The 23,591-nt window shown below is 49.3% G+C and overlaps 1 protein-coding gene across 3 annotated transcripts in view; it reads left to right on the top strand.

Moving 5' to 3' along the window:
* Positions 1 to 23,591, top strand: part of OGDH (oxoglutarate dehydrogenase) — a 77,661-nt gene that overhangs the window by 48,322 nt on the left and 5,748 nt on the right. For all 3 annotated transcript variants that reach the window (XM_079931363.1, XM_079931361.1, XM_079931362.1), the window contains exons 6-20: positions 28 to 182; positions 322 to 468; positions 993 to 1,083; positions 1,460 to 1,639; positions 5,813 to 5,941; positions 14,145 to 14,324; positions 14,665 to 14,817; positions 15,515 to 15,617; positions 15,792 to 15,920; positions 16,269 to 16,419; positions 16,660 to 16,787; positions 16,958 to 17,136; positions 17,610 to 17,681; positions 18,269 to 18,397; positions 18,981 to 19,053. In XM_079931363.1, the coding sequence (XP_079787489.1) occupies positions 28 to 182; positions 322 to 468; positions 993 to 1,083; positions 1,460 to 1,639; positions 5,813 to 5,941; positions 14,145 to 14,324; positions 14,665 to 14,817; positions 15,515 to 15,617; positions 15,792 to 15,920; positions 16,269 to 16,419; positions 16,660 to 16,787; positions 16,958 to 17,136; positions 17,610 to 17,681; positions 18,269 to 18,397; positions 18,981 to 19,053 (1,999 nt within the window). The remainder of the gene's footprint in view (positions 1 to 27; positions 183 to 321; positions 469 to 992; positions 1,084 to 1,459; positions 1,640 to 5,812; positions 5,942 to 14,144; positions 14,325 to 14,664; positions 14,818 to 15,514; positions 15,618 to 15,791; positions 15,921 to 16,268; positions 16,420 to 16,659; positions 16,788 to 16,957; positions 17,137 to 17,609; positions 17,682 to 18,268; positions 18,398 to 18,980; positions 19,054 to 23,591) is intronic.

The following is a 23,591-nucleotide window of genomic DNA, read 5'->3' as shown; positions in this document are numbered from 1 at the left end:
GATCGTGTGTGTGTGCGTGAAAAACAGATGGCGTACTGCCAGCACATTGGGGTGGAGTTCATGTTCATCAATGACCTGGAGCAGTGCCAGTGGATCCGGCAGAAATTCGAGACGCCTGGGATCATGCAGTTCACCAACGAGGAGAAGCGGACCCTGCTGGCCCGGCTAGTGCGCTCCACCAGGTACGGGGCTGCACTGGTCCCGTCAGTGTGGCACAGCCTGTTGACAGGGGTGGGTGGGTTTGGAGCGTGGCCACAGCCCCACGAGAGCAAGGTTGGCCCTGGCGACTTGGCTCTTCAGAGTGGCTTGGTTCCTGTCCAGGTTTGAGGAGTTCCTGCAGCGGAAGTGGTCATCTGAGAAGCGCTTTGGTCTCGAAGGCTGCGAGGTGCTGATTCCTGCCCTCAAGACCATCATTGACAAGTCAAGTGAGAACGGAGTGGACTACGTGATCATGGGGATGCCGCACAGGTACCTGGCTGCCCTTCATGCATCCAGAGCACGGGGTGGGGCACTAGGCCAGCAAAGAGGCTGGCTCGCCTGGAACGCACTTGCACCCCTGTCCTGGGACAGCCATCGCCACAGCATCCCCCTCCCTCAGTAGCCACTGTCACACTCAAGGCCATAGTGGTTTTAGGCAGGCATCTTGGCCTCATGCCCTTGTCGGGATCACCACTGAGGGAGGTTAACCTAGAGGGAAGGCTGCTCGGTGACGTGGAGCGGAGACCTCAGCTTGAGGCGGCAGCGGAGGCTGAGGGTGGAGCGTTCGCCGCAGGCCGGCAGTGTCTCTCCGTTTTCTACCTTTCTTCCTCCCACCTCGTCGTGGCCCTGGGTGCCGGGCAAGCAGAGGCTGAGTGTCCCATCAGCTCTGCTCTCAGCTCCTCTCGGGCTGCAAACCGAGGCACTGCCTGTCCATCGGGGGAGGAAGGGGCTAGAACAGCATTGCCTGCTGCCCGGAACACAGCTCAGGCCCTGCTCGCTCCTCTGTGTACCAGAGGGCGGCTGAACGTGCTTGCAAACGTCATCAGGAAGGAGCTGGAGCAGATTTTCTGTCAGTTCGACTCAAAGCTGGAGGCAGCTGATGAGGTGAGACACCTGATTTCTTTTAGAAACTAGCATAGCTCCGACCCACACCAGACCCTGGTTCCACTTGTTTCTCCGGAAGCACCTGGGCCTGGGATCCTCCATACCACTCACAGAGGAGGTGGCCGGTGGCCGACCTCCCGGAGAAAAGAGAGATCAGAGGCTTGGCAGCCCCCGCAGTCCTCCCCGCTGGGGTTTGGGATGTGCGCCTCTGGTTGAGGGACCTTCTCCCTGTGCCCTAGGTAGAGCCGTTCTGGGGAAAGGCTTTCCATCCTTCCAGGAATGGGGGTTCTGGGAGGAGAAGTAACACAGGACAGGGCTGTCGTGAAGAGTAAGCATCTCCATGCCCAGGATGAAGACTGACTGTTTGTACCTTCAGGGTTCTGGAGACGTGAAGTACCACCTGGGCATGTATCACCGGCGGATCAACCGTGTGACCGACAGGAACATCACCCTGTCACTGGTGGCGAACCCTTCCCACCTGGAGGCTGCCGATCCCGTGGTGATGGGCAAGACTAAAGCTGAGCAGTTTTACTGCGGGGACACCGAGGGAAAGAAGGTAAGGCCACGGGGGCTGGCCAGGGGCAGCCCTGAGGCCACATGGTCCAGGACCGGCTCACAGCCTCAGGCACGTCCCAGACCTCATGTTTCTGGAATTTAACAAAATATTCTGAATGGATCTTGAAAGAGTAGCCATAGTATTAATAAATTAATCCGTTACAGATAATGCTTCCTTCCAAGTTGTGATCACCAGAGCTAGGTGGGGAGTAGATTGCTTTCATTGTCACCACACCTGTGGAGAAGCTAGTCTTGTACAGTATCATGGCGGACAAAGAGCCTTTGTCACTGAACAGGAGGAGAGAGTCTTAAGGAAAAGATGTGGGTGAGCCTAAAGGAGGAACTGTAAAACTGACAGATGGGGGGCTTCCCTGGTGGCGCGGTGGTTGAAAGTCCGCCTGCCGATGCAGGGGACACGGGTTCGTGCCCCGGTCCGGGAAGATCGCACATGCCGCGGAGCGGCTGGGCCTGTGAGCCATGGCCGCTGAGTCTGCGCGTCCAGAACCTGTGCTCCGCAACGGAAGAGGCCACGGCAGTGAGAGGCCCGCGTACCGCAAAAAAAAAAAAAAAAAAAAAAAAAATACTGATAGATGGGAGGAGAGGTGTTCGAGTTTGTAGCAGGGTGGCACCGTTTAGAGATGGAGAACAGCTCGAGTTCCGGGGGGCCCTGGTACCGGCATTTTCCAGGTGTGTGACACTGAATGTTTAATGTTGGTTGGACAGCCTACTTACGTATAGAAATCCTCAGTGGATTTTAACTGTTTGTCCTTGTTTAACCTCAAAGTAGAAGTCTGTCTGTAACAAATTGTACAGTTCTTATTAATGATAACCTCAAAGCCAAGCAATAAGAAAAATCAAGTTTTTGTAATGTCTGCCTGTGCATTCTGGGGCATGTTCAAAGTCAGCATCACCAACCTACTCTCAAGCATCTCTTGTTCTTCCTAGAAATAGGGTCATATGTGAGGAAGCTAACAGAACATACACAATGTGATGTAAAGCTGCAGGTTCACTGGTAAAGAACTTCAGAAGACGTATATGGGTGTGGAAGGAAGTGGAATGAAAGGCAGACAAATCCTCTCATCGATAGAGTAGGTAGTTGTCATATTTAATTAAAGAAACAGCAGGATTTAGGTAGACGGGAAGAAAAGGACATTCTCTGGCGATGAAAGAAGGACAAGGATGGAGGTGGGGTTGTGCTGTGGGCAGAGCAGGGAGGAGCTGGGCAGGGCAGCCTGGCCCAGGGATGCCCTGGAGAGAGGTCAGACTTTTTAGAGGTGGAACCAAGCATTAGTCTACTAGGTTCTATAATTTAAAACACTGTGAGTCTACTCGTACTGTGTTTGGACGGTTAGAGGGTAACGGGATCCCGACCAGAGGTGGCATTGGGAACAGGAAGTGGTTCCTGCACCACAAAGAGTGTGGCCCACGGGGAGGGTGTCGGGACATGAGAGTTACTTTGCTGAGCTTGGGGGCCTGGATGGTGCCTCAGAAACTCCAAGAGGGTAGAAAGTGGCTTCCTGTGCCGCCCCCGAGACCACCAGTGACACAGTGGCCGGGGACGGATAGGGAGGAAACCAGCATCAGTGACCAGTGCCTCCAGCATTTCCGCTGTCTGTGGCTGGAACCCTTGCCCAGGCATTTGGGGCCAGGGAAGGGAACAGGATTGCAGAAAACTTCGTGACATCCACGTTCATAAATTACAGACGAAAAGCCACTCCAGCATCGCTTGCTTAGAATGCTGGAGACGTCCTGAAAAGGAATGAAAGAACTAGGGAGAAGTGGTGGAGGGTGTCTAACATGCTTCAGATGATCACAGCAATCCATCCTGAGGCCAGGAGAGGCTGATTAGCCCTGTGTGGTCACCAGGCACTTGTCTGAGGGAGTGCCCTGTCCATGGGAGTGCCCTGCCTGGCGTGGACGGCCCATCCCTCCAGGCCCCTGCCCCCGCCCCTCTATCTGAGCCCACCCTTGCCCGTGCTCAGCGGGCGGGTCCAGACCCCACCAGTCCTTCACACCTGCTCTCCTGGCTACGCTTCCCAAACCCTTAGGCAATTATCTGATTTCTGTTAAACCCAGAATCCAGGGAGCTGGAGTGTTTGTTACATAACCTTCAGTGTTTCAGAAAAAAACTATGTAATTTCTATAAATGTGGCCAAGGTTGTTCTATAACCTGGTGCAAGACTGAGCCTGACCCAGCTTGGCTCAGGGCTGATGTGGCCCTTGGGGCATTCATGTGGGAAAGCAGCTCCCTAGCGCCGCGGGTGGCCTGCCACGGACGGAGGCCCGCTCCTACCTGGGTCCAGATCGGGCCGCCAGGGTGTGTGATTTTAGCAAGCAGCGCTGCGCTGAGGAACACAAGGGACCGAGTGCAACCTAGCAAGGGGCACAATACAGCTTCTCCAGAAGATCAAGAGAAACAGCGTGAGGAGAGGGGAGGCTGACCCTGAGGTGCCCGACGGCAGAAGGCCGAGGTTGTACAGAGAAGGCTCTGCAGAGAAACGCGCGTCCTGGCGAGCAGGAAGAGGCACCGTGTCCCCCGGTCGTTTGGGCCCTGGCAAGGCTGCAATCCTCTGAGGAGGTCCCTGCGCAGACCCGACACTTGTGTCCACTTCCACCTGTCCCAGACAGCGTCCCTGTGTCCCTCAGGGCAGGACACATGGGGTTCTGCTAAAAAAAAAAATCTAGATTTTTGTCCCTGAAGAGCACGTGGACCTTCTCTTCCTGGCGCTGCGGACCAGGGAGGTGACAGGAGCTGAGTAAACACAGCAAGAGGGCGTCAAGGAGCAGGGGTGGCAGGGCCGTGGGGCTGTACCAAGCAAACAGGTAATGTGCTGAGGACAGTGGGAACGGTGTCTCACGGGGTAGGAGATGTTTATAAACGCGGAAGGAGGAAGGCCCAGAAAAAGGGTTGGAATTGGAGGCATCACAGTTGTGCAGTGTACAGACTTAGAAATCTCTGTGTGCGTGAACCTGTGCTTCTGGTTTTTGGCTCTGTGCTGGAAGAGCCTAGAAGTGTGATGTTTCTAGTGGTGATGAGCACACAAATACTAGTCTTCAGTGCCGTCCTCCACTGAAGGAACCAGGCTCCTTAGAGAAGTGTCTGATTCCAGGGCTGGGCAGGAACAGTGCAGCAGGGGGCTGAAATCTCTGTTGTGCCAGAAAGCACGGAGGCCCCCACGAGCCATGGGGCCTGTCCAGATGGCACGGGACCCCCACGCCAAGTATGGGGCAGTGTGAGCATCCAAATAACTACAGATACTAGTCAGTTACAGCCAGCTGAATAAAACAGGAATCCGGGAGCACATATTAATACAAATAAATAAAAGTCGAGAAGAGAAAGCTTTTATGGAATGCCAGCGCGTGAGGTAGGAGTGACACCTGGCAGCATCCCGGGGTGCCGCTCAGGCTGCTGGGTGGGTGGAGGTGTGGTAAGGAGCAAGATCTAGAAGTTCTCCTCACTGTTCTCGTTACCGAGGAGAAATGGCAAGTTTAAAGGGAGAAACACAGACTTCCTGGCGGTCCAGTGGTTAAGACTCTGCACTTCCACTGCAGGGGGTACAGGTTCGATCCCTGGTTGAGGAACTAGGATCCCACATGCTGTGCAGCGTGACCAAAAAAAAAAAAAAGGGAGAAACAGGCAGCTACCTGTCCATGTGATCCAAGTCAACTTCATCCACGTGGGGTAGGCCAGCTCTGGCGTCCCCTGGTACGGAATGCACCGTTCCTGAGTCTGGTCACACAGGACCATCGGAGCCCAAGACCTGTCCGTGACGTGGAGACGGGAGACACAATGGGCTGCTCCAGGTCGAGAGGCTAAGGAGGCGTGGCCCTAAGAGCACGTCCACGTGGGGTCTGGGCCAGCATTGCTTTCTTGATGAGAGGGTCCTGCGTGGTGGGTTCAGGGGTGGTGGGCATTGGCTCTGCAGCAGATGATGGCAGGGTGGCTGGTGTGCAGACATGGAGGGCACCCTCATGGAGCACATTCTCAGGGGGAAGGGGGTGCTGGGGGGGCCTGGGGGTCTTTGTGCCTTCCTGCCATTTTCTTTCTAAGTTCGAAATTATCTCAAAATACATCATTTTTTGAAAAGTGGATTGTGACTGAATCTCCAGTGTGCCTTGTGGACGTGGTGGTCAGGACCATGTCACATTTGGGGTCTCCTTTGCATGTCTGCAGGTCATGTCCATCCTTCTGCACGGGGATGCTGCGTTTGCCGGCCAGGGCATCGTGTACGAGACCTTCCACCTGAGTGACCTGCCGTCCTACACGACTCACGGCACTGTCCACGTGGTCGTCAACAACCAGGTAACCTGGGCTCCAGGCGGGCTCTGGGGTCTTTGCAGCAGAGAAGGCTGTGGAGGCCACAGCATCAATTAGACTTTCTCCTGAGGCTTCTACGCTCACATCAGCCTTACTTAGAATGACATGGTTTCATCATTTAATACATTTGTTGTTTTCTGATTAATAAACTTGGACAAACAAGAAACTTTCTTTAAAGTGGAGAGATTTTAATTACAGTGTTTAAGATCATGGTGTTATTTCAGAATATTTTCTTCCATATCCACAAGCATATAGATGGCTTTCCTCTTTTAAGAAACTGGGTTCCATACACACAGTTTTATATCCACTTCTTATTTACCACAGTGTTTTCTCATGGCATTATATATTCTTAAAATATTAATTTTAATGGAAATAATTCATTATAGGTTGTTTCATAAAATAGATACTGAAAAGGTGCCAAGGAAAGAGAAAGGTCTAAAAACAACCTCTGAACTGTGTTTTAAACAGATGACCAAACACAGAGAGTCTTTACTGCTTTTTGGGTAGGGGCTGAGATGCTAACAGGAATGGTCTTCAATCTGGAAGAGTACAGCAAAGATCATTCACAGGGATTGGAAGCCCAAGACACAGGGGGATTTTTTTTTTTTAAAGAAAAAAATTTTTCCATGAGTAGTCTCCAGAGTCAGGTGAATTCCATCCCAGGAGTTTTTTGCTTGGTTGATTGGTTGGGTTTTTTTGGTGCGGTTTTTTGGGGGTTTTTTTTGATTATTTATTCTTCTTTTAAAATTAATTTATTTGTTTATTTTTGGCTGCATCGTGTCTTCATTGCTGCACGTGGGCTTTCTCTATTGGGGCTGCTCTTCATTGTGGTGCGTGGGCTTCTCATTGCGGTGGCTGCTCTTGTTGTGGAGCACGGGCTTTAGGCACGTGGGTTTCAGTAGTTGTGGCATGTGGGCTCAGTAGTTGTGGCGCACGGGCTCTAGAGCGCAGGCTCAGTAGTTATGGCACACGGGCTTAGTTGCTCCGCGGCATGTGGCATCATCCCAGACCAGGGCTTGAACCTGTGGTCCTTGAATTGGCAGGCGGATTCTTAACCACTGCACCACCAGGGAAGTCCCTCTCCATTTGTTTAGATTGGGTAATTTCTGTTCCATCTTTAAGTTCTCTGAGTCTTTCCTTTCTCCCTTCCATTCTGCTATAGAGCACCTCCATTCAGGTTTGGGTTTTTTTTCCCTGATTTCCACCCCCCCCCGGGGGGGGTTTGTTTGTTTGTTTGTTTTTTCAACTCTAAAGTTTCCACTTGGTTCTTCTTGTATTTTCTGTTTCTTTGCTGAGTTTCTATTTTTTCATGTATTTCAGGAATGTTCATAATTTTTATTGAGGTATTTTTATGAAGTTTGCTTTGAATTTTATGAATTTTAATTTTATGGTCTTTGTGAGGTAATTCTAAAATCTGTGTCATCTCAGTGTTGGCTTCTAATGATTGCTTTTTCTCATTCAAGCTAAGATTTTTCTGGTTGTTGGTATAACAAGTGATTTCTTATGAAACCAGACATTTTGAGGATATGTTATGAAACTCAGAATCTTATTTAAATCTCCTGTTATAGGAGGTGTCCTCTGGACATTTCGGGTCGGGGTTGGGGGACACTTGTTACTGCCAGGTGGGGTAGGGGTCCAGGTTCCCCACCCCAGGTCTGTTGATACCCAGGGAAGGGAGGGGACGGAGGGTGGGACAAGGGTGCTTTGTTACTGCTTCCCAAGTAGCCTCCACTAATACCAGGGATGGAGTGGTTGCCTAATTACCAGAAGCCTAGGGGGGCTGCTGGGGACACCGGGCCTTTGCTGGGGCAAGTGGGGGTGGCCACGATGTTTTCTGTGGGGTTGGCTGCAGCAGGGTGATGATTGTCTAAAAATCTTCTGTACTGCTAGGTGGCCTGTTCCTGGTCTTCTGGCCAGAGAGAGCCACTTTCCTTGAAACGTCTTTTTGCTATGCCTGTTGGCGTTTCTGAGTTGCCTGCTTCCCTAGCCCTAAATCTGGGCTATATGAGGCAAAAAGATAGCCCTGGGAATGATCACCAGTCATTCATCGGGACCGGAGGTCCCCGGCTGATCTGCTTGCTTCTGTCTGCCTTCAGTGTTTGTCTTATGTATACAATGCCTTGGGTTTTTAATTGTACATTAGCAGGAGAAGGAGGGAAAGGTACATCTCCTCCATCTTCCAGAAGTGGAAGTCCCTATGAGCACTGTTTTCTAAGTGTAAATTCCATTTCTCTAGTAAATACAAGACTATTCAGGTTATCTGTTTCTTCTTGAGTGAGCTCTGGTTACTTCTGTCTTTCATGGAATTTTTTCATTTCATTTAAGTTGTAAAATTTATGAGCATAAAGTTTCCAATGTTCTCTTATTAGGGTCTGTTGTTTTATCCCTTCTTTCATTCCTAATATTGGTAATTTGTGTGTTTTCTCTTTTTCTCGGTTATATAGATTTGTTGTTGGTTTCAAAGGAACAGCTTTGGTTTCATTGCATTTTCTCTGTTGTTTTCCTGTTTTCTATTTCATTGGTTTCTGCTCTTTGTAATTTCTTTCCTTCTACTTGCTTTGGGTTTAATTTAGTCTTCTCTTTCTAGTTTCTTTTTTCTTATTCATTGACTTGAAACCTTCCGTCTTGGCAATATAAACATTTAACAGTATTTCAATTTAAGAATCACATTACATGGGCTTCCCTGGTGGCGCAGCGATTGAGAGTCCGCCTGCCGATGCAGGGGACACGGGTTCGTGCCCCGGTCCGGAAAGATCCCACATGCCGGGGAGCGGCTGGGCCCATGAGCCATGGCCACTGAGCCTGCGTGTCTGGAGCCTGTACTCTGCAACGGGAGAGGCCACAACAGTGAGAGGCCGACATACCACAAAAAAAAAAAAAAAAAAAAAAAAGAATCACATTACACAAATGCAGTACAGGTAAGCCTTTGGTTTGTCAAACTTCTTATGACAGAACATCAAGCATTTTGGTTGAACTTAAGTGAGACTGTGTCCAGAGGAGAGAGTCTTAAGATGGCATAGTGTCTGGAAAATTACCCTAAAAGGAAGCCGTGACCATGTAGCCCAGAAGATGGAAGACTCCTAGAAGCATAAGAGCTGTTTTCAAATAAATGAGTGCTTCACAAAGCAAGGAATATAATGGGCAGAGTCAGCACCAATGCATAGCAGTTACCAGGAAGCAGCAGATTTCAGCTGAATGAAAAGAACTTCCAACAATCAGACCTGTTCCTTTTTTTTTTTTTTTTTGCGGTACGCAGGCCTCTCACTGTTGTGACCTCTCCCGTTGCAGAGCACAGGCTCCAGACACGCAGGCTCAGCAGCCATGGCTCACGGGCCAAGCCATCTGCGGCATGTGGGATCTTCCCAGACCAGGGCACGAACCCATGTCCCATGTCCCCTGCATCAGCAGGCAGACTCTCAACCACTGCGCTGCCAGGGAAGCCCCCTGTTCCTTTTTTTTTTTTTTGCACCGGATAAAATTTAATAGGGTGGGGAAGACACTGAAAACAGGACAGGGAAGAAGGTGCAGAGTCCGGGTTGGGTGAGGGCCTTAGTTAGCCAAATCTGGGGCCTTCAGGCCCACCCAGCTTCATCTGCAGGTTGATGCGGTAGCCCTGAAAGCTGCAGAGCGCCCAGCACATGTGGGAGCAGGGGTAGTGGCGTGGATGGGGGCAGCCAGGGACAGAGCTGCAGGGTTGAAGGAAACAGGGCTCCAACCAGGATAGACCATTTGCCTCTCGCATCCCCTCTCGCTCTCAAACCCAGCAGTTCCACTTTGTGGGGTTTTCCTACTAGTACACTCACTCCCAAATGTCTTCTTTAAAGATATCACTTGGGGAATTCCCGGGCTGCCCAGTGGTTAGGACTCGGTGCTTTCACTGCCAGGGCCAGGGTTTGATCCCTGGTCAGGGAACTAAGATCCTGCAAGACACACAGTGTGGCCCAAAATATATATATATATATATATTATATGTACATAATATATATGTCACTGCTGCACAATTAATATCTTAATAAAACTGGAAGAAAAAATAAATGTACAAAACTGAAATAAGTAAATAATATGGAGGGGCACTGTGGGGAAGCTATGACTGCTGCAGCAAGACTAGAAACCAGAGTTTCTACCACTACATCAGTAGGGAGCTGGTTAAGTAGTTTATGATGTATCCATCCATGTGTTACAAGGCTTAAATGAATTAATACATAGAAATTAATATACATAAAGTGCTCAGAATAGTGCCTGGCCCATAAATAAGCACTAATGTAAGTTAACTGCAACTGCAGTGTAATAAAACCACTTGAGAGAGTAGGATGTGTATATACTGTTGAAATGAACTATAAGGTACGTTAAGTGGGGAAAAGAAGTGCAGAGCAGAACGTGGAGTATAGCTGCACCTCTGTGTGTGTGTGTGAGTGGGTGGGTATGCGTACACCCACCATATGTGTTTAAAGATGAAGAAGTCAGGGACTTCCTTGATGGTCCAGTGATTAAGACTCCGAGCTCCCAGTGCAGGAGGCCTGGGTTCAATCCCTAGTCAGGGAACTAGATCCCGCATGCCACAACTAAGACCCGGCACAGCCAAATAAATAAATAAATATTTTTTAAAAATAAAATAAAAAAAATGAAGTCGGTAACAGTGGTGGATATTGGGGAGGGCAGCTGGGGGACTGAGGTCTCAAAACTTCGAAGCAGTTCACTTTCTGTGGTGTTCTAGCTGTAATGTTCATATTATGATCACTGTCTTACCTGGTCCCTACCCTCATTTCCCTATGGGGAGACCCAGACCCAGATGGACCCTGGGATTGATCAAGGTTCTCTGTAAGTGCTCATCAGAATTCTCCCTGGTACATCTTTTTTTAATGTTCTCATCAGTTTGTGACTATTTCTAATCTTTTCTTTAGTCAGTGTAATAAAGGAGTTTATGTAAAAGCAATTCATCATAAATAAAGAAAGAATTCTCAGACTTCTGTAAGAACTACAGTTTTGCTAATGTTTTCTTAAATCTTTTTACTGTTTTTGATAACATCAATCATGACATGGGGCCAGTAAGATCTGTAGCAGGAAAGGAAAGACGTGCTTTGCTGAGGCTCTTGTTTCTCTAAGGACACACGTAGGATTTCCTATTCTGAATTTTTCTTCTAAGGAAGCCATCAGTTGCTAAATGCTTTTGTATAAGAATGTTTATGGGCGGGGTGGGGGGGCTTCCCTGGTGGTGCAGTGGTTAAGAATCCGCCTGCCAATGCAGGCGACATGGGTTCAAGCCCTGGTCCGGGAAGATTCCCACATGCCGCGGAGTAACCAAGCCTGTGTGCAACAACTGCTGAGCCTGCGCTCTAGAGCCCGTGAGCCACAACTACTGAGCCCGTGTGCCACAACTACCAAAGCCCGTGTGCCTAGAGCCTGTGCTCCACAGCAAGAGAAGCCACCGCAACAAAAAGCCTACGCACCACAATGAAGAGTGGCCCCCACTCACCACAACTAAAGAAAGCCGGGACGCAGCAAAGAATACCCAAAGCGGCCAAAAATAAAAATAAAATAAATTTTAAAAACAAAAAACAAAAAAACTTACTAAAAAAGAATGTTTATCGGGCTTTCCTGGTGGCGCAGTAGTTAAGAATCTGCCTGCCAATGCAGGGACACGGGTTCGAGCCCTGGTCAGGGAAGATCCCACATGCCACGGAGCAACTAAGCCCGTGCGCCACAACTACTGAGCCTGCGCTCTAGAGCCCACGGGCCACAACTACTGAAGCCCATGCACCTAGAGGCCATGCTCTGCAAGAAGAGAAGCCGCCACAATGAGAAGCCCGTGCAGTGCAACGAAGAGTAGCCCCTGCTCGACGCAACTAAAGGAAGCCCATGCACAGCAACGAAGACCCGATGCAGCCAAAAATAAATAAATAAATTTATTTTTTTAAGAAAAGATTTTTCAGGGAAAAATTAAAAAAAAAAAAGAATGTTTATAAAAACCAAAGAGTCTTTGTATAAATCTTGGCAAAGCCGTAGGAAGCAGTATTATATAATCATTAAAATATTTAATATCCTGGGGAAACGGTCACAACATGGTGAGTTTAAATGCAGGTTACTCATGCTGCTAGTAGGAGGGTGAGTGGTACAACCACTTTGGAGAGCACTCGATGGTATTTAGGTGCAATGTTCTGACCCTGTGGCTTAGTTTTCCCTTCTTAGGAGTACTGCAGAGAAACTCAGTGCTTGCTGGAGAAAACCTCCGTAAGAATGTGTACAGTAACAGTGTATTAACCACAAGTTGGAAACAACTAAATGTCCAACAACAGGAGAATGGATAAATGAACTGTGGTGTATACTATTCAGTACTTAGATTTCACTAAGCTCTACTACAGGACGTAGAGGTACATGTTTCAACCTGGATGAACCATGAATATAAATATTGAACAGAAAGCAAGTTGCAAAGGATTTGCACAGCATATAGAGTATGACACCATATGTAAGGTACACAGACTGTATATCTCTATGGTTTAAAAGACATGGAAATACTCTTCCAAAATGTCAGTGCTATGAAAACCCAAGAAAAGCAAGAAGGCTTCAAGATTAAAGGGGACTAGAGAGAGGTGACAACTAATGCAGGGTGATGTGCTCGATTGGATATGGGACTGAGGCAAGAAAGACTGGGTATCGTTAGGACAATTGGTGGAATGTGTCTACTGAGGGTCAGATAACGGTATTCTGTAATATTAAATTGCTTGGGCCGAGAACTGCACTCTGGCTGGTAATGAAATGTCCATGTTTTAGGGAATAGGGACGTCTACTACTTACCTGCAAATGGTTTAGGAAAAATGTGTGTGTGTGCGTGCGTGTGTAATGGAAAGAGCATGAATAAGAAAAGGGGCAAAATGGCAACAGTTGGTGAATCTGAGTGAAGACTGTGTGGGAGTTCTCTGTATGCTTTCAACTTTTCCATAAGTCTGAATGATATCAAAATTTTAGTGAACAATAAGCCTAAGAAGATAACATATATTGTTTATGGACACATGGAATACATATTGCAACATGTAGAAACTACGTCCTCCACTTTCAGGGCTGTGCTCTCTGTGTGGGGGCCAGCTGTAGCAGAAATGTATAAAAAGTCCTGAAACTGTTAAGATTTGTTCATTTTGGCTTGTGAGTTCATGGGTGATCATTATAGTATTATCATACTTTCTATATGTTTGAAGTAGTCCATAAAAATAAATTTTAGGTATTTGTTTTCTTTATTTTCCTTTTTATTTTTTTGGTTGCGTCAGGTCTTAGCTGTGGCATGCGGGATCTTTTGTTGTGGCATGTGGGCTCTTCGTTGTGGCATGCGGGCTCCTCTCTAGTTGTGGCGTGTGGGTTTTCTCTCTCTAGTTGTGGCACGTGGGCTCTGTAGTTTGTGGCACGCAGGCTCTCTCGCTGAGGCGCGCGAGCTCAGTAGTTGTGGCTCGCAGGCTTAGTTGCCCCGCAGCACATGGGATCTTAGTTCTCCGACCAGGGAACGAACCTACATCCCCTGCACTGGAAGGCGGATTCTTTACCACTGGACCACCAGGGAAGTCCCCATGAAAATAAATGTTAAATGCAGGTTATAAAATTACGAATATATGATTAAGTTTTAGTACATCTAAGTGGTGAGGCCTTTAATTTTCTTTTCAAAGAAAGAATGCTAATGATAAGTGACCAAAGTGCAAAACTACAGAAATGATAGGATCTGAAATTTTATATTTCTATTTCATGCGTATGCATGCAAAGAAAATCATCTGGAAAGGAAAACATCAAAATATTTACACTGAACCTGGTAGAATATAGTGACTTTGTTTAATTTTTCATTAAACTGTCTTCCAAACTCTGTTGAACATGTATGAATTTTGTTACCAGAATAGGAAAAAAAAACAATTAAAAAAAAATAGCCTTTGGGAACTGTCTTAGAGTAGGCCAAGGGCAGCCAAGTGGCCTCCAGCAAGTGGCCTTCAGGCTCCACCCTGCCTGCCGTTAGCCCCACCCTCACCCTCAGACACATACATTCCTGCTCCTGCCCTGCCCTCTTATCCTGCCCTGCCCTCGGCTCCACCCCCTGTCCTGGTTCCACCCTGCCATTGGCCTGGAGGGTGGGCCTGCTCTGCCCCGCCCCACCTCTGCCCCACCCATGCTCAGCAGCATGCCCAAGCTCCCTGGCCAAGCTGCCTGTCTCTTGCAGATCGGCTTCACCACCGACCCACGTATGGCCCGCTCCTCACCGTACCCCACCGATGTGGCCCGAGTCGTGAATGCCCCCATTTTCCACGTGAATGCGGATGACCCGGAGGCAGTCATGTACGTGTGCAAGGTGGCAGCCGAGTGGAGGAGCACCTTCCACAAGGACGTGGTGGTGGACCTGGTGAGTGACCTTAGCCCGTGTCCTGAAGAGAGGGGTCAGGGCTCCCTAGAGCCAGGGCACCTCAGTGCCCCTCCTGAGGGTTCCTGCATCTTCGGCCTGGGTGACCTGACCTGGGGAAGAAGGTAGTTGGAATCCTGTCCCCAGATAGCCCCAGGTCACTCTCGTTTCATCTCATGTGACAGTCAAAGCAATTATAGCGAGTGAAGGAGTGAGAGACAGGACCCTAATTCTAGAAGAGGTAAACTGAGGTGTCACATAGGAGAAATGGGGGCAGGTCCTCGTGGGTCCTGGGTCCCAGCCAACATGGTCCGTGATGCTGGCATCTCCTGGCTGTGTTCAGGTGTGTTACCGACGCAATGGCCACAACGAGATGGACGAGCCCATGTTCACACAGCCGCTCATGTACAAGCAGATCCGCAAGCAGAAGCCCGTGCTGCAGAAGTACGCCGAGGTGCTGGTGTCGCAGGGCGTGGTCAACCAGCCTGAGTATGAGGTGCGTCCCCGGCTCTGGTCCCAGTGGGCCTTTCCAGAGCCAGGGAGGGATAGAGAAGGCCCACCACAGGGCAAATGCTCGCTTTCGCAGAGTAATTAGGATCCAAGTGAGAACACGTGAAATATTTACAACTATAGCATTTCGGTGCATAACTTCTTGGAGAGTCCAGGCTACTGAGGAGTTGGGTGAGGGAGGTGGGACCTGAGAGCACTTTGGCACAAGGCAGTGGCCTCCTTGGCTTACGGAGTCCAGTGCACAGGGGTGAGAGGGCGAGAGGCTGATGAGGGATCCAGCTCGTAAAGGGCCTGCTGTGACCTGGTCAGTTCTGGCTGGTTATGAGTGCGAAGGCCCGTGCAGGGTGACGGAGAAATGGAGCAGGGCTTCGTATTCAGGGGCTGTGCTCGGAGCCATGAGAACTCATCCGAAAGAATATGGTGAGAGGGTGGGCGGGGACAGGGCTCCAACTTAGAGCAGGATCTGCAGCCAGCAACTGTGGAGAAGCAGCTACGGGAATGAAAACAATAAAACGGAAGCTTCCCACAGACCTCAGGGGTGATGCGTGTTGGGAGGAGAAGGCCTGGAGGCCAGTGGAGTCTGAGGGACTCTGCACTCAGGAAGTGCAGGCGCGCACTGGCCGTGTGGCTGGCGTGCCCTGTGCAGAGCGGCCCTGACGGCTGTGTCGGGCCCGACCCTCCAGGAGGAGATCTCCAAGTATGACAAGATCTGTGAGGAGGCCTTCACCAGGTCCAAGGACGAGAAGATCTTGCACATCAAGCACTGGCTGGACTCCCCCTGGCCTGGTGAGTGAGGAACGCCACCAGTGAGCCCCCTCCCCGCTCCACAACACCCTGTGGGCTCTGGACTCGGACCCCTGACTTCGTCTCTCGGTCCTGGCCACCGCTGCACAGCATCTCGCGTGTCCATGGCTCCTTGAGGAGTGGCACCTGTGCGTCAGCTTGCCCCTTCTCTGCTAGGCTTCTTCACCCTGGACGGGCAGCCCAGGAGCATGACCTGCCCCTCCACGGGCCTGACGGAGGATATTCTCGCGCACATTGGGAACGTGGCCAGCTCCGTGCCTGTGGAGAACTTCACCATTCACGGAGGTAAGGGCGCCACCCGGACCTTTGGAAGTGTTGGGCCGAGTCCAGTGCCAACTGTGTCCCAGCATGAGACCAGTCCTCGCCCACCTTAGGTCCCTGCTTCGTTCAAGGCCGGGGTGGCTGGATGAGGGAAGCCCTCGCCTCACCTCACCCCTGCCCCGGCGAGGTCCTCAGCCGGCGGAGCAGTGGAGGAAGGGATGGGATGTCACAGCCGCTCTGGCCTGGTCTCCACTCAGCTCCCTTCCCCACTCTCCCAGTGAGTCAGGACTCCCAAAAGCTTGGGCCGAAGGAAGCTCAGCTCTTGTCCCGAGAGGGGGTGCTGGGCGGCTGGTGAGCACCCTGTCTCTGCAGGGCTGAGCCGGATCCTGAAGACCCGTGGGGAGCTGGTGAAGAACAGGACGGTGGACTGGGCTCTGGCAGAGTACATGGCTTTCGGCTCCCTCCTGAAGGAGGGCATCCACATCCGGCTGAGCGGCCAGGACGTGGAGCGGGGCACTTTTAGGTAATGGTCCCGGTGCTCTTGTGGGCCCTTCAAAGCATGGGAGATGGAAAGGAAGGGCTCTGGAGTTCCTCTCCCAGAAGAAAATCCCTGCCAGGAGCAAATCATTAGATCCCATTGCTCAGACCCAGAAGCACCCTTTCCCTGCTCTGATTAGACGCTTCTGTTAAGAACGGGGCTTTGTGCTCCCCCGGCGGTGCACGGGGCTGGCTTCTGCCGCTAATCGGTGCTGTTCTCCCTCAGCCATCGCCACCACGTGCTGCACGACCAGAATGTGGACAAGAGAACCTGCATCCCCATGAACCACCTCTGGCCCAACCAGGCCCCCTACACCGTGTGCAACAGCTCACTGTCCGAGTACGGGGTCCTGGGTGAGCACCCCAGCCTGCGAGGCCCTCCTCCCTGCCACCTCCCCGCTGCTTCCCCTGCCACCCCTTGCCCCTCCTCCCCTCCGCCCCACTCTCCCCTCCTCCCTGCAGCCCCCTTCCCGCCCACCAGCTGACTCCTGTCCGGTCTTCTCTCCCTCCCTCCTGCCCTGCAGGCTTTGAGCTGGGTTTTGCCATGGCCAGTCCTAACGCCCTGGTCCTCTGGGAGGCCCAGTTTGGTGACTTCCACAACACGGCCCAGTGCATCATCGACCAGTTCATCTGCCCGGGACAAGCCAAGTGGGTGCGGCAGAACGGCATCGTGCTGCTGCTGCCCCACGGCATGGAGGGCATGGTGAGGCCCCCGCCCCTTCCCGGCAGACCTAGAACGTGGGAAGGGCCTGCCTAGGACCCTGACCCCGAAATTGGCACCGTACAGGCTCTGCTGGTGTTCCCCACCTCCCTTGGAAGGCAAGAGGCAGGTCCTGCTCCGTTACTGATGAGAAGTGGCAGTGCGGACGGGGACCTCCCAGGCTCCAGTGTTCCCTGTTCTCTTCCCTCCTCCTCCGCCAGGCCCTGTGGGGGGCTTGCTTAAGAACCGGGTTTGGAAACCAGGAGGAACCAGGAGTGCTGGGCCCTGTCCTGATGTGGAAACGCCCCCTCCACGCTCCATGTGCAGGAGGAGAAGGAATTAAACTGCCAGCAGTAAAGAGACAGTTTGGTGTTTTTCAGACCAAAATGAGCAAGTTGGTTAAGGAAGAGATGTACTGAATGCAACGGTCAGCATGGGGGAAGCTCCTGATCTGTAACTTGTGTGTCTGGTTCCAGGGTCCGGAACATTCCTCCGCCAGGCCGGAGCGGTTCCTGCAGATGTGCAATGACGACCCAGACGTCCTGCCGGTGAGTGGCACACCTGGGCGTCTGTGGGCAACTCTGAAGGCACGACTGCTCTGTGCCTCTCGGGAGTCGCAGGTGGGCCCCGAGCCTGCTGGTCTCCACAAAGTGAGAGGCCTTCTTAGAGCACAGAAGACAGTGCCGGGCTGCCTCCTGTCGTCCCTGCTGCTGTAGAAAGCAGAGGCGCTGAAAGCTACAGCAGAAGCTTCTAGGGGTGATACCACCTGTATTTTGATTCAGGCAAACAGTTTAGAGGAAAGAACTCTGGGGTGATTCTAGTGAAATTTTAAGAGCTAAAAGGAAATTTGGGGGGTTCTGTTTCTGAGGAACATCAGAATTGGTTTTAGGTAGAACCTGTATCTGTCCCAGACCAGGCAGTAGTTTTCAGAGAAATAGGGATTACATGGGACTGAGAATCCCATTCAGAGCGTGGGGCTGGCTGGCTGAGCTCTCGTCAGTGCCCCCTGTGTGTGCATCTCTGGAAGGAGCTGTGGCACCCTAAGGCTGCGGCCATGAGGCCCTCTGCCTTGATGCCCCCTGCGATGGGGTGCTCAGTGCCGCCTGGCCTCTGGCCCTTTCCCTCCTTGCTCCAGGACCTTAAGGAAGCCAACTTCGACATAAATCAGCTGTACGATTGCAACTGGGTTGTCGTCAACTGCTCCACCCCTGGCAACTTCTTCCATGTGCTGCGTCGCCAGATTCTCCTTCCCTTCCGGAAGCCGGTCAGTTGGGGGTGTCCCAGCTCAGAGAGGCCTGGCCTGAGAACTCCAGGGCCCCAGCCCAATGGGAGGATGGACTTGTGGGCGGGTGGTCGTAGATGGTGCGTTGAGCTTGGAGGAGAGCTGAGCCCCCAGGAAGCAGTCTCCTTGGTGAGGTGTGGAAGGGTGAGTAGGAGTGTGAGTGAAGGGTCCAAGGGGAGAATGCCCCCTGCTGCTGCCGGCCACAGTGCAGGGCCAGGCAGGCCCATGGGACAGGACAGCCCTGGCCACAGGCAAGGATGTCAGGAAAGGCTCAGGGGTCTTCCCCAGGTATAGGGTAGGGGGCACCCAGGGCTCCGAGCAGGCTGGGACAGACCCTGGAGGAGTGGATGCCCAGTGTCTCAGGGCGGAGGAGAGGGGACAAGGGGAAACCGCATCGTTCTGTTTTCCTTCTCTTCACCTCTACCCTGCGGATCCCGCTGACCTGACCGTAGAGCTGGGAGGGCAGCATTAGATGCCTGTTCTGAAGGCGAGGCCTGGGCAGCCCCTTGCTGTCGGCCCTCCTTCTGGAATCCTTAGAACCTGAGCCTGTCCTGCTGTGTTTCAGTTAATCATCTTCACCCCCAAGTCCCTGCTGCGGCACCCTGAGGCCAGATCCAGCTTTGACGAGATGCTTCCAGGTAGGCTTGAGGGGGGTGAGCATTTGGAGTGGGTCTTCACTGCTACTCTGTGGGGGGCTTATCCTTGTCAGTCTCACTCTGGTCCTTGCCACATTTTTTGGTTGTTGGGTAAAGACCACTGAACACGACAGCCTGGATGTCAGAGCTCATGTGCAAATTGGTCAAACAGCATGTCTCGCGTCCCACTGGGGTCTGTGACCCCTGCCTGGGTGCACCCCCGCAGGACTCTTTCAGAGGCAGTGAAGTGAGTCTGAGGTTAGAGTTCACGCTGCTGCCCGGGCACTGCTCCTGGGGGGCTGATGGCAGCTCACCGCCAGGAAAAGAGGAGAAGCACCGGTGGGTAGGGGCTGCCACGTAACATGGCAGCTCAGTGGTGTGAGGTGACGCCCACAGCACTGAGATTTCCCCCCGGACAGCAGACATCAGGTGGCTGACAGCACACAGTGGCCCCACACAACCCCGGGCTTACAGGGCCAGGGGAGCCCACTTGCTCCCAGCCATGGAGCCCCCTTTAATCTTCGGTCAAGGTAAACCCCTTCTTTGGTTTTTTTCCCATTTTTTTTATTATGGTGAAATATACATAATATAAAATGTACCATCTTAGCCATTTTTAAGTGTTCAGCTCAGTGGCATTGATAAGCACATTCACGCCACTGTGCAACCATCAACCCCGTCCATCCCCAGAACTTTTTTCATCTTCCCAAACTGAAACTCTGCACCCATTGAAGAACTCCCCCATCACCCCCCCTCCCCCAGCCCCTGGCACCCACCATCTGCTTTCTGTCTCTGTGGGTTTGGCTGCTCTAGGAGCTGCATGGGAGTGGGCTCATACAGCATGTGTCTTTATGTGACGGGCTTATTTCACTCAGCACAGTATCCTCCAGGTTCATCCATGTTGTAGCAGGTGTCAGAATTTCCTTCGTTTCTAAGGCTGAATAATGTTCTGTTGTATTTTTATACCACTTTTTGCTTATCTATTCATCTGTCAGTGGACACTTGGGTTACCTCCACATTTTAGCCATTGGGGATAATGGCTAAAATTATTAGCCATTATGGCTAAAATTTTTAGTACACCTATGAACATGGGTGTACAAATCTCTCTTCAAGACCCTGCTTTCAATTCCTTTGGGTATATACCAAGAAGCAGATTGCTGGGTCATATGGTAATTCTTCAGGCATACCATACCGTTTTCCATACTGGTTCACAGCAATACACGAGGATTCCAGTTTCTCTACATTCTTGCCAACACTACTGTTTTCTGTTTTTGTTTTCTTGGTTTTTGTTTTTGTTTCATAATAGCCATCCTAGTGACCATGAAGTAGTATCTCATCGCAGTTTTGATTTTTGTTAACCTAATGATCAGTGATGTTGAGCGTCTTTTCATGTGCTTATTGGCCATCTGTATGTTATCTTTGGAAAAATGTTTAATCAAGTCCTTGCCCATTTTTTAATTGGGTTGTTTGTTTTGTTGTTGGGTTGTAAGATTTCTCTCTGTTTACTGAATATTGATGCCTTATCAGATATGTGACTTGCAACTATTTTCTTCCATCTGTGTGTAGTCTTTTTTTTTCCAGGCCTGTTTGTGTGTTTGTTTGTTTGTTTATTTGCTGCACCACACGGCATGTGGAATCCTGGTTCCCCAACCAGGGATCAAACCCGTGCCCCTTGCATTGGGAGTGCGGAGTCTTAACCACTGGACCACCAGGGAAGTCCCTGTGTGTTGTCTTTGGATGCACAAAATTTTTAAATTTTCATGAAGTCCACTTTTTCTCTTCTTTTTGTTGTTGTCTGTGCCTTTGGAGTCACATCTAAGAAATCACTGCCAAATTCAATGTCATGAAGCTTTTTTTTTTAATAAATTTATTTATTTTTGGCTGCGTTGGGTCTTCATTGCTGCACGCAGGCTTTCTCTAGTTGCAGCGAACGGGGGCTACTCTTCATTGTGGTGCACGGGCTTCTCATTGTGGTGGCTTCTCTTGTTGTGGAGCCCAGGCTCTAGGTACATGGGCTTCAGTAGTTGTGGCGCGTGGGCTTAACAGTTGTAGCGCACGAGCTCTAGAGCGCAGGCTCAGTAGTTGTGGCACATGGGCTTAGTTGGTCCGCTGCATGTGGGATCTTCCGGACCAGGGATCGAACCCCTGTCACCTGCATTGGCAGGCGGATTCTTAACCGCTGTGCCACCAGGGAAGTCCCAATGTCATGAAGCTTTTGCCGCAGGTTTTCTAGTTCTGTAAAACATGCCGTTGGTAATTTGATAGGGATTGCATTGAATCTGTAGATTGCTTTGGGTAGTATGGACATTTTCACAATATTGATTCTTCCAATCCAAGAACATGGTATATCTCTCCATCCTTTTGTGTCCTCTTTGATTTCTTTCATCAGTGTCTTATAGGTTTCTGAGTACAGGTCTTTTGCCTCCTTAGGTAGGTTTATTCCTAGGTATTTTATTCTTTTTGTTGCAATGGTGAATGGGATTGTTTCCTTAATGTCTCTTTCTGATCTTTCCTTGTTAGTGTATAGGAATGCAAGAGATTTCTGTGCATTAATTTTGTATCCTGCAACTTTACCAAATTCATTAACTCTAGTAGTTTTCTGGTGGCATCTTTAGGATTCTCTATGTATAGTATCATATCATCTGCAAACAGTGACAATTTTACTTCTTCTTTTCCAATTTGGATTCCTTTTATTTCTCTTTTTTCTCTGATTGCCGTGGCTAGGACTTTCAAAACCATGTTGAATAGTAGTGGCGAGAGTGGGCAACCTTGTCTTGTTCCTGATCTTAGAGGAAATGCTTTCAGTTTTTCACCATTGAGAATGATGTTAGCTGTGGGTTTGTCGTATATGGTCTTTATTATGTTGAGGTAGGTTCCCTCTATGCCCACTTTCTGGAGAGTTTTTATCATAAGTGGGTGTTGAATTTTGTCAAAAGCTTTTTTCTGCATCTATTGAGATGATCATATGGTTTTTATTCTTCAATTTGTTAATATGGTGTATCACATTGATTGATTTGTGTATATTGAAGAATCCTTGCATCCCTGGGATAAATCCCACTTGATCATGGTATATGATCCTTTTAATGTGTTGGTGGATTCTGTTTGCTAGTATTTTGTTGAGAATTTTTGCATCTATATTCATCAGTGATATTGGTCTGAAATTTTCTTTTTTTGTAGTATATTTGTCTCATTTTGGTATCAGGGTGATGGTGGCCTCACAGAATGAGTTTGGGAGTGTTCCTTCCTCTGCAATTTTTTGGAAGAGTTTGAGAAGGATGGGTGTTAGCTCTACTCTAAGTGTTTGATAGAATTCACCTGTGAAGCCATCTGGTCCTGGACTTTTGTTTGTTGGAAGATTTTCAATCAAGGTTTCAATTTCATTACTTGTGATTGGTCTGTTCATATTTTCTATTTCTTCCTGGTTCAGTCTTGGAAGGTTATACCTTTCTAAGAGTTTGTCCATTTCTTCCAGATTGTCCATTTTATTGGCATAGAGTTGCTTGTAGTAGTCTCTTAGGATGCTTTGTATTTCTGCGGTGTCCGTTGTAAATTCTCCTTTTTCATTTCTAATTTTATTGATTTGAGTCCTCCCCCTCTTTTTCTTGATGAGTCTGGCTAATGGTTTATCAATTTTGTTTATCTTCTCAAAGAACCAGCTTTTAGTTTTATTGATCTTTGCTATTGTTTTCTTTGTTTCTATTTCATTTATTTCTGCTCTGATCTTTATGATTTCTTTCCTTCTACTAACTTTAGGTTTTGTTTGTTCTTCTTTCTCTAGTTCCTTTAGGTGTAAGGTTAGATTGTTTATTTGAGGTTTTTCTTGTTTCTTGAGGAGGCTTGTATAGCTATAAACATTCCTCTCAGAACTGCTTTTGCTGCATCCCATAGGTTTTGGATCGTCATGTTTTCATTGTAATTTGTCTCTAGGTATTTTTTGATTTCCTCTTTGATTTCTTCAGTGATCTCTTGGTTATTTAATAATGTATTGTTTAGCCTCCATGTGTTTGTGCTTTTTACATTTTTTTCCCTGTAATTGATTTCTAACCTCATAGCATTGTGGCTGGAAAAGATGCTTGATATGATTTCAGTTTTCCTAAATTTACTGAGGCTTGATTTGTGACCCAAGATGTGATCTGTCCTGGAGAATGTTCCATGTGCACTTGAGAAGAAAGTGTAATCTGCTGTTTTTGGATGGAATGTCCTATAAATATCAATTAAGTCTATCTGGTCTACTGTGTCATTTAAAGCTTGTGTTTCCTTATTAATTTTCTGTGTGGATGATCTTTCCATTGGCGTAAGTGAAAGTCCCCCACTATTATTGTGTTACTGTCTATTTCCTCTTTTATAGCTGTTAGCAGTTGCCTTATGTATTGAGGTGCTCCTATGTTGGGTGCATATATATTTATAATTGTTGTATCTTCTTCTTGGATTGATCCCTTGATCATTATGTAGTGTCCTTCCTTGTCTCTTGTAACATTCTTTATTTTAAAGTCTATTTTATCTGATATGAGTATTGCTACTTTGGCTTTCTTTGATTTACCTTT

The sequence above is a fragment of the Stenella coeruleoalba genome (genome assembly GCF_951394435.1).
Source record: "Stenella coeruleoalba genome assembly, chromosome: 9".
Lineage (NCBI taxonomy): Eukaryota > Metazoa > Chordata > Mammalia > Artiodactyla > Delphinidae > Stenella > Stenella coeruleoalba.
Note: the sequence above shows the minus strand (reverse complement) of the source record. Positions and strands in the feature narration are given on the sequence as shown.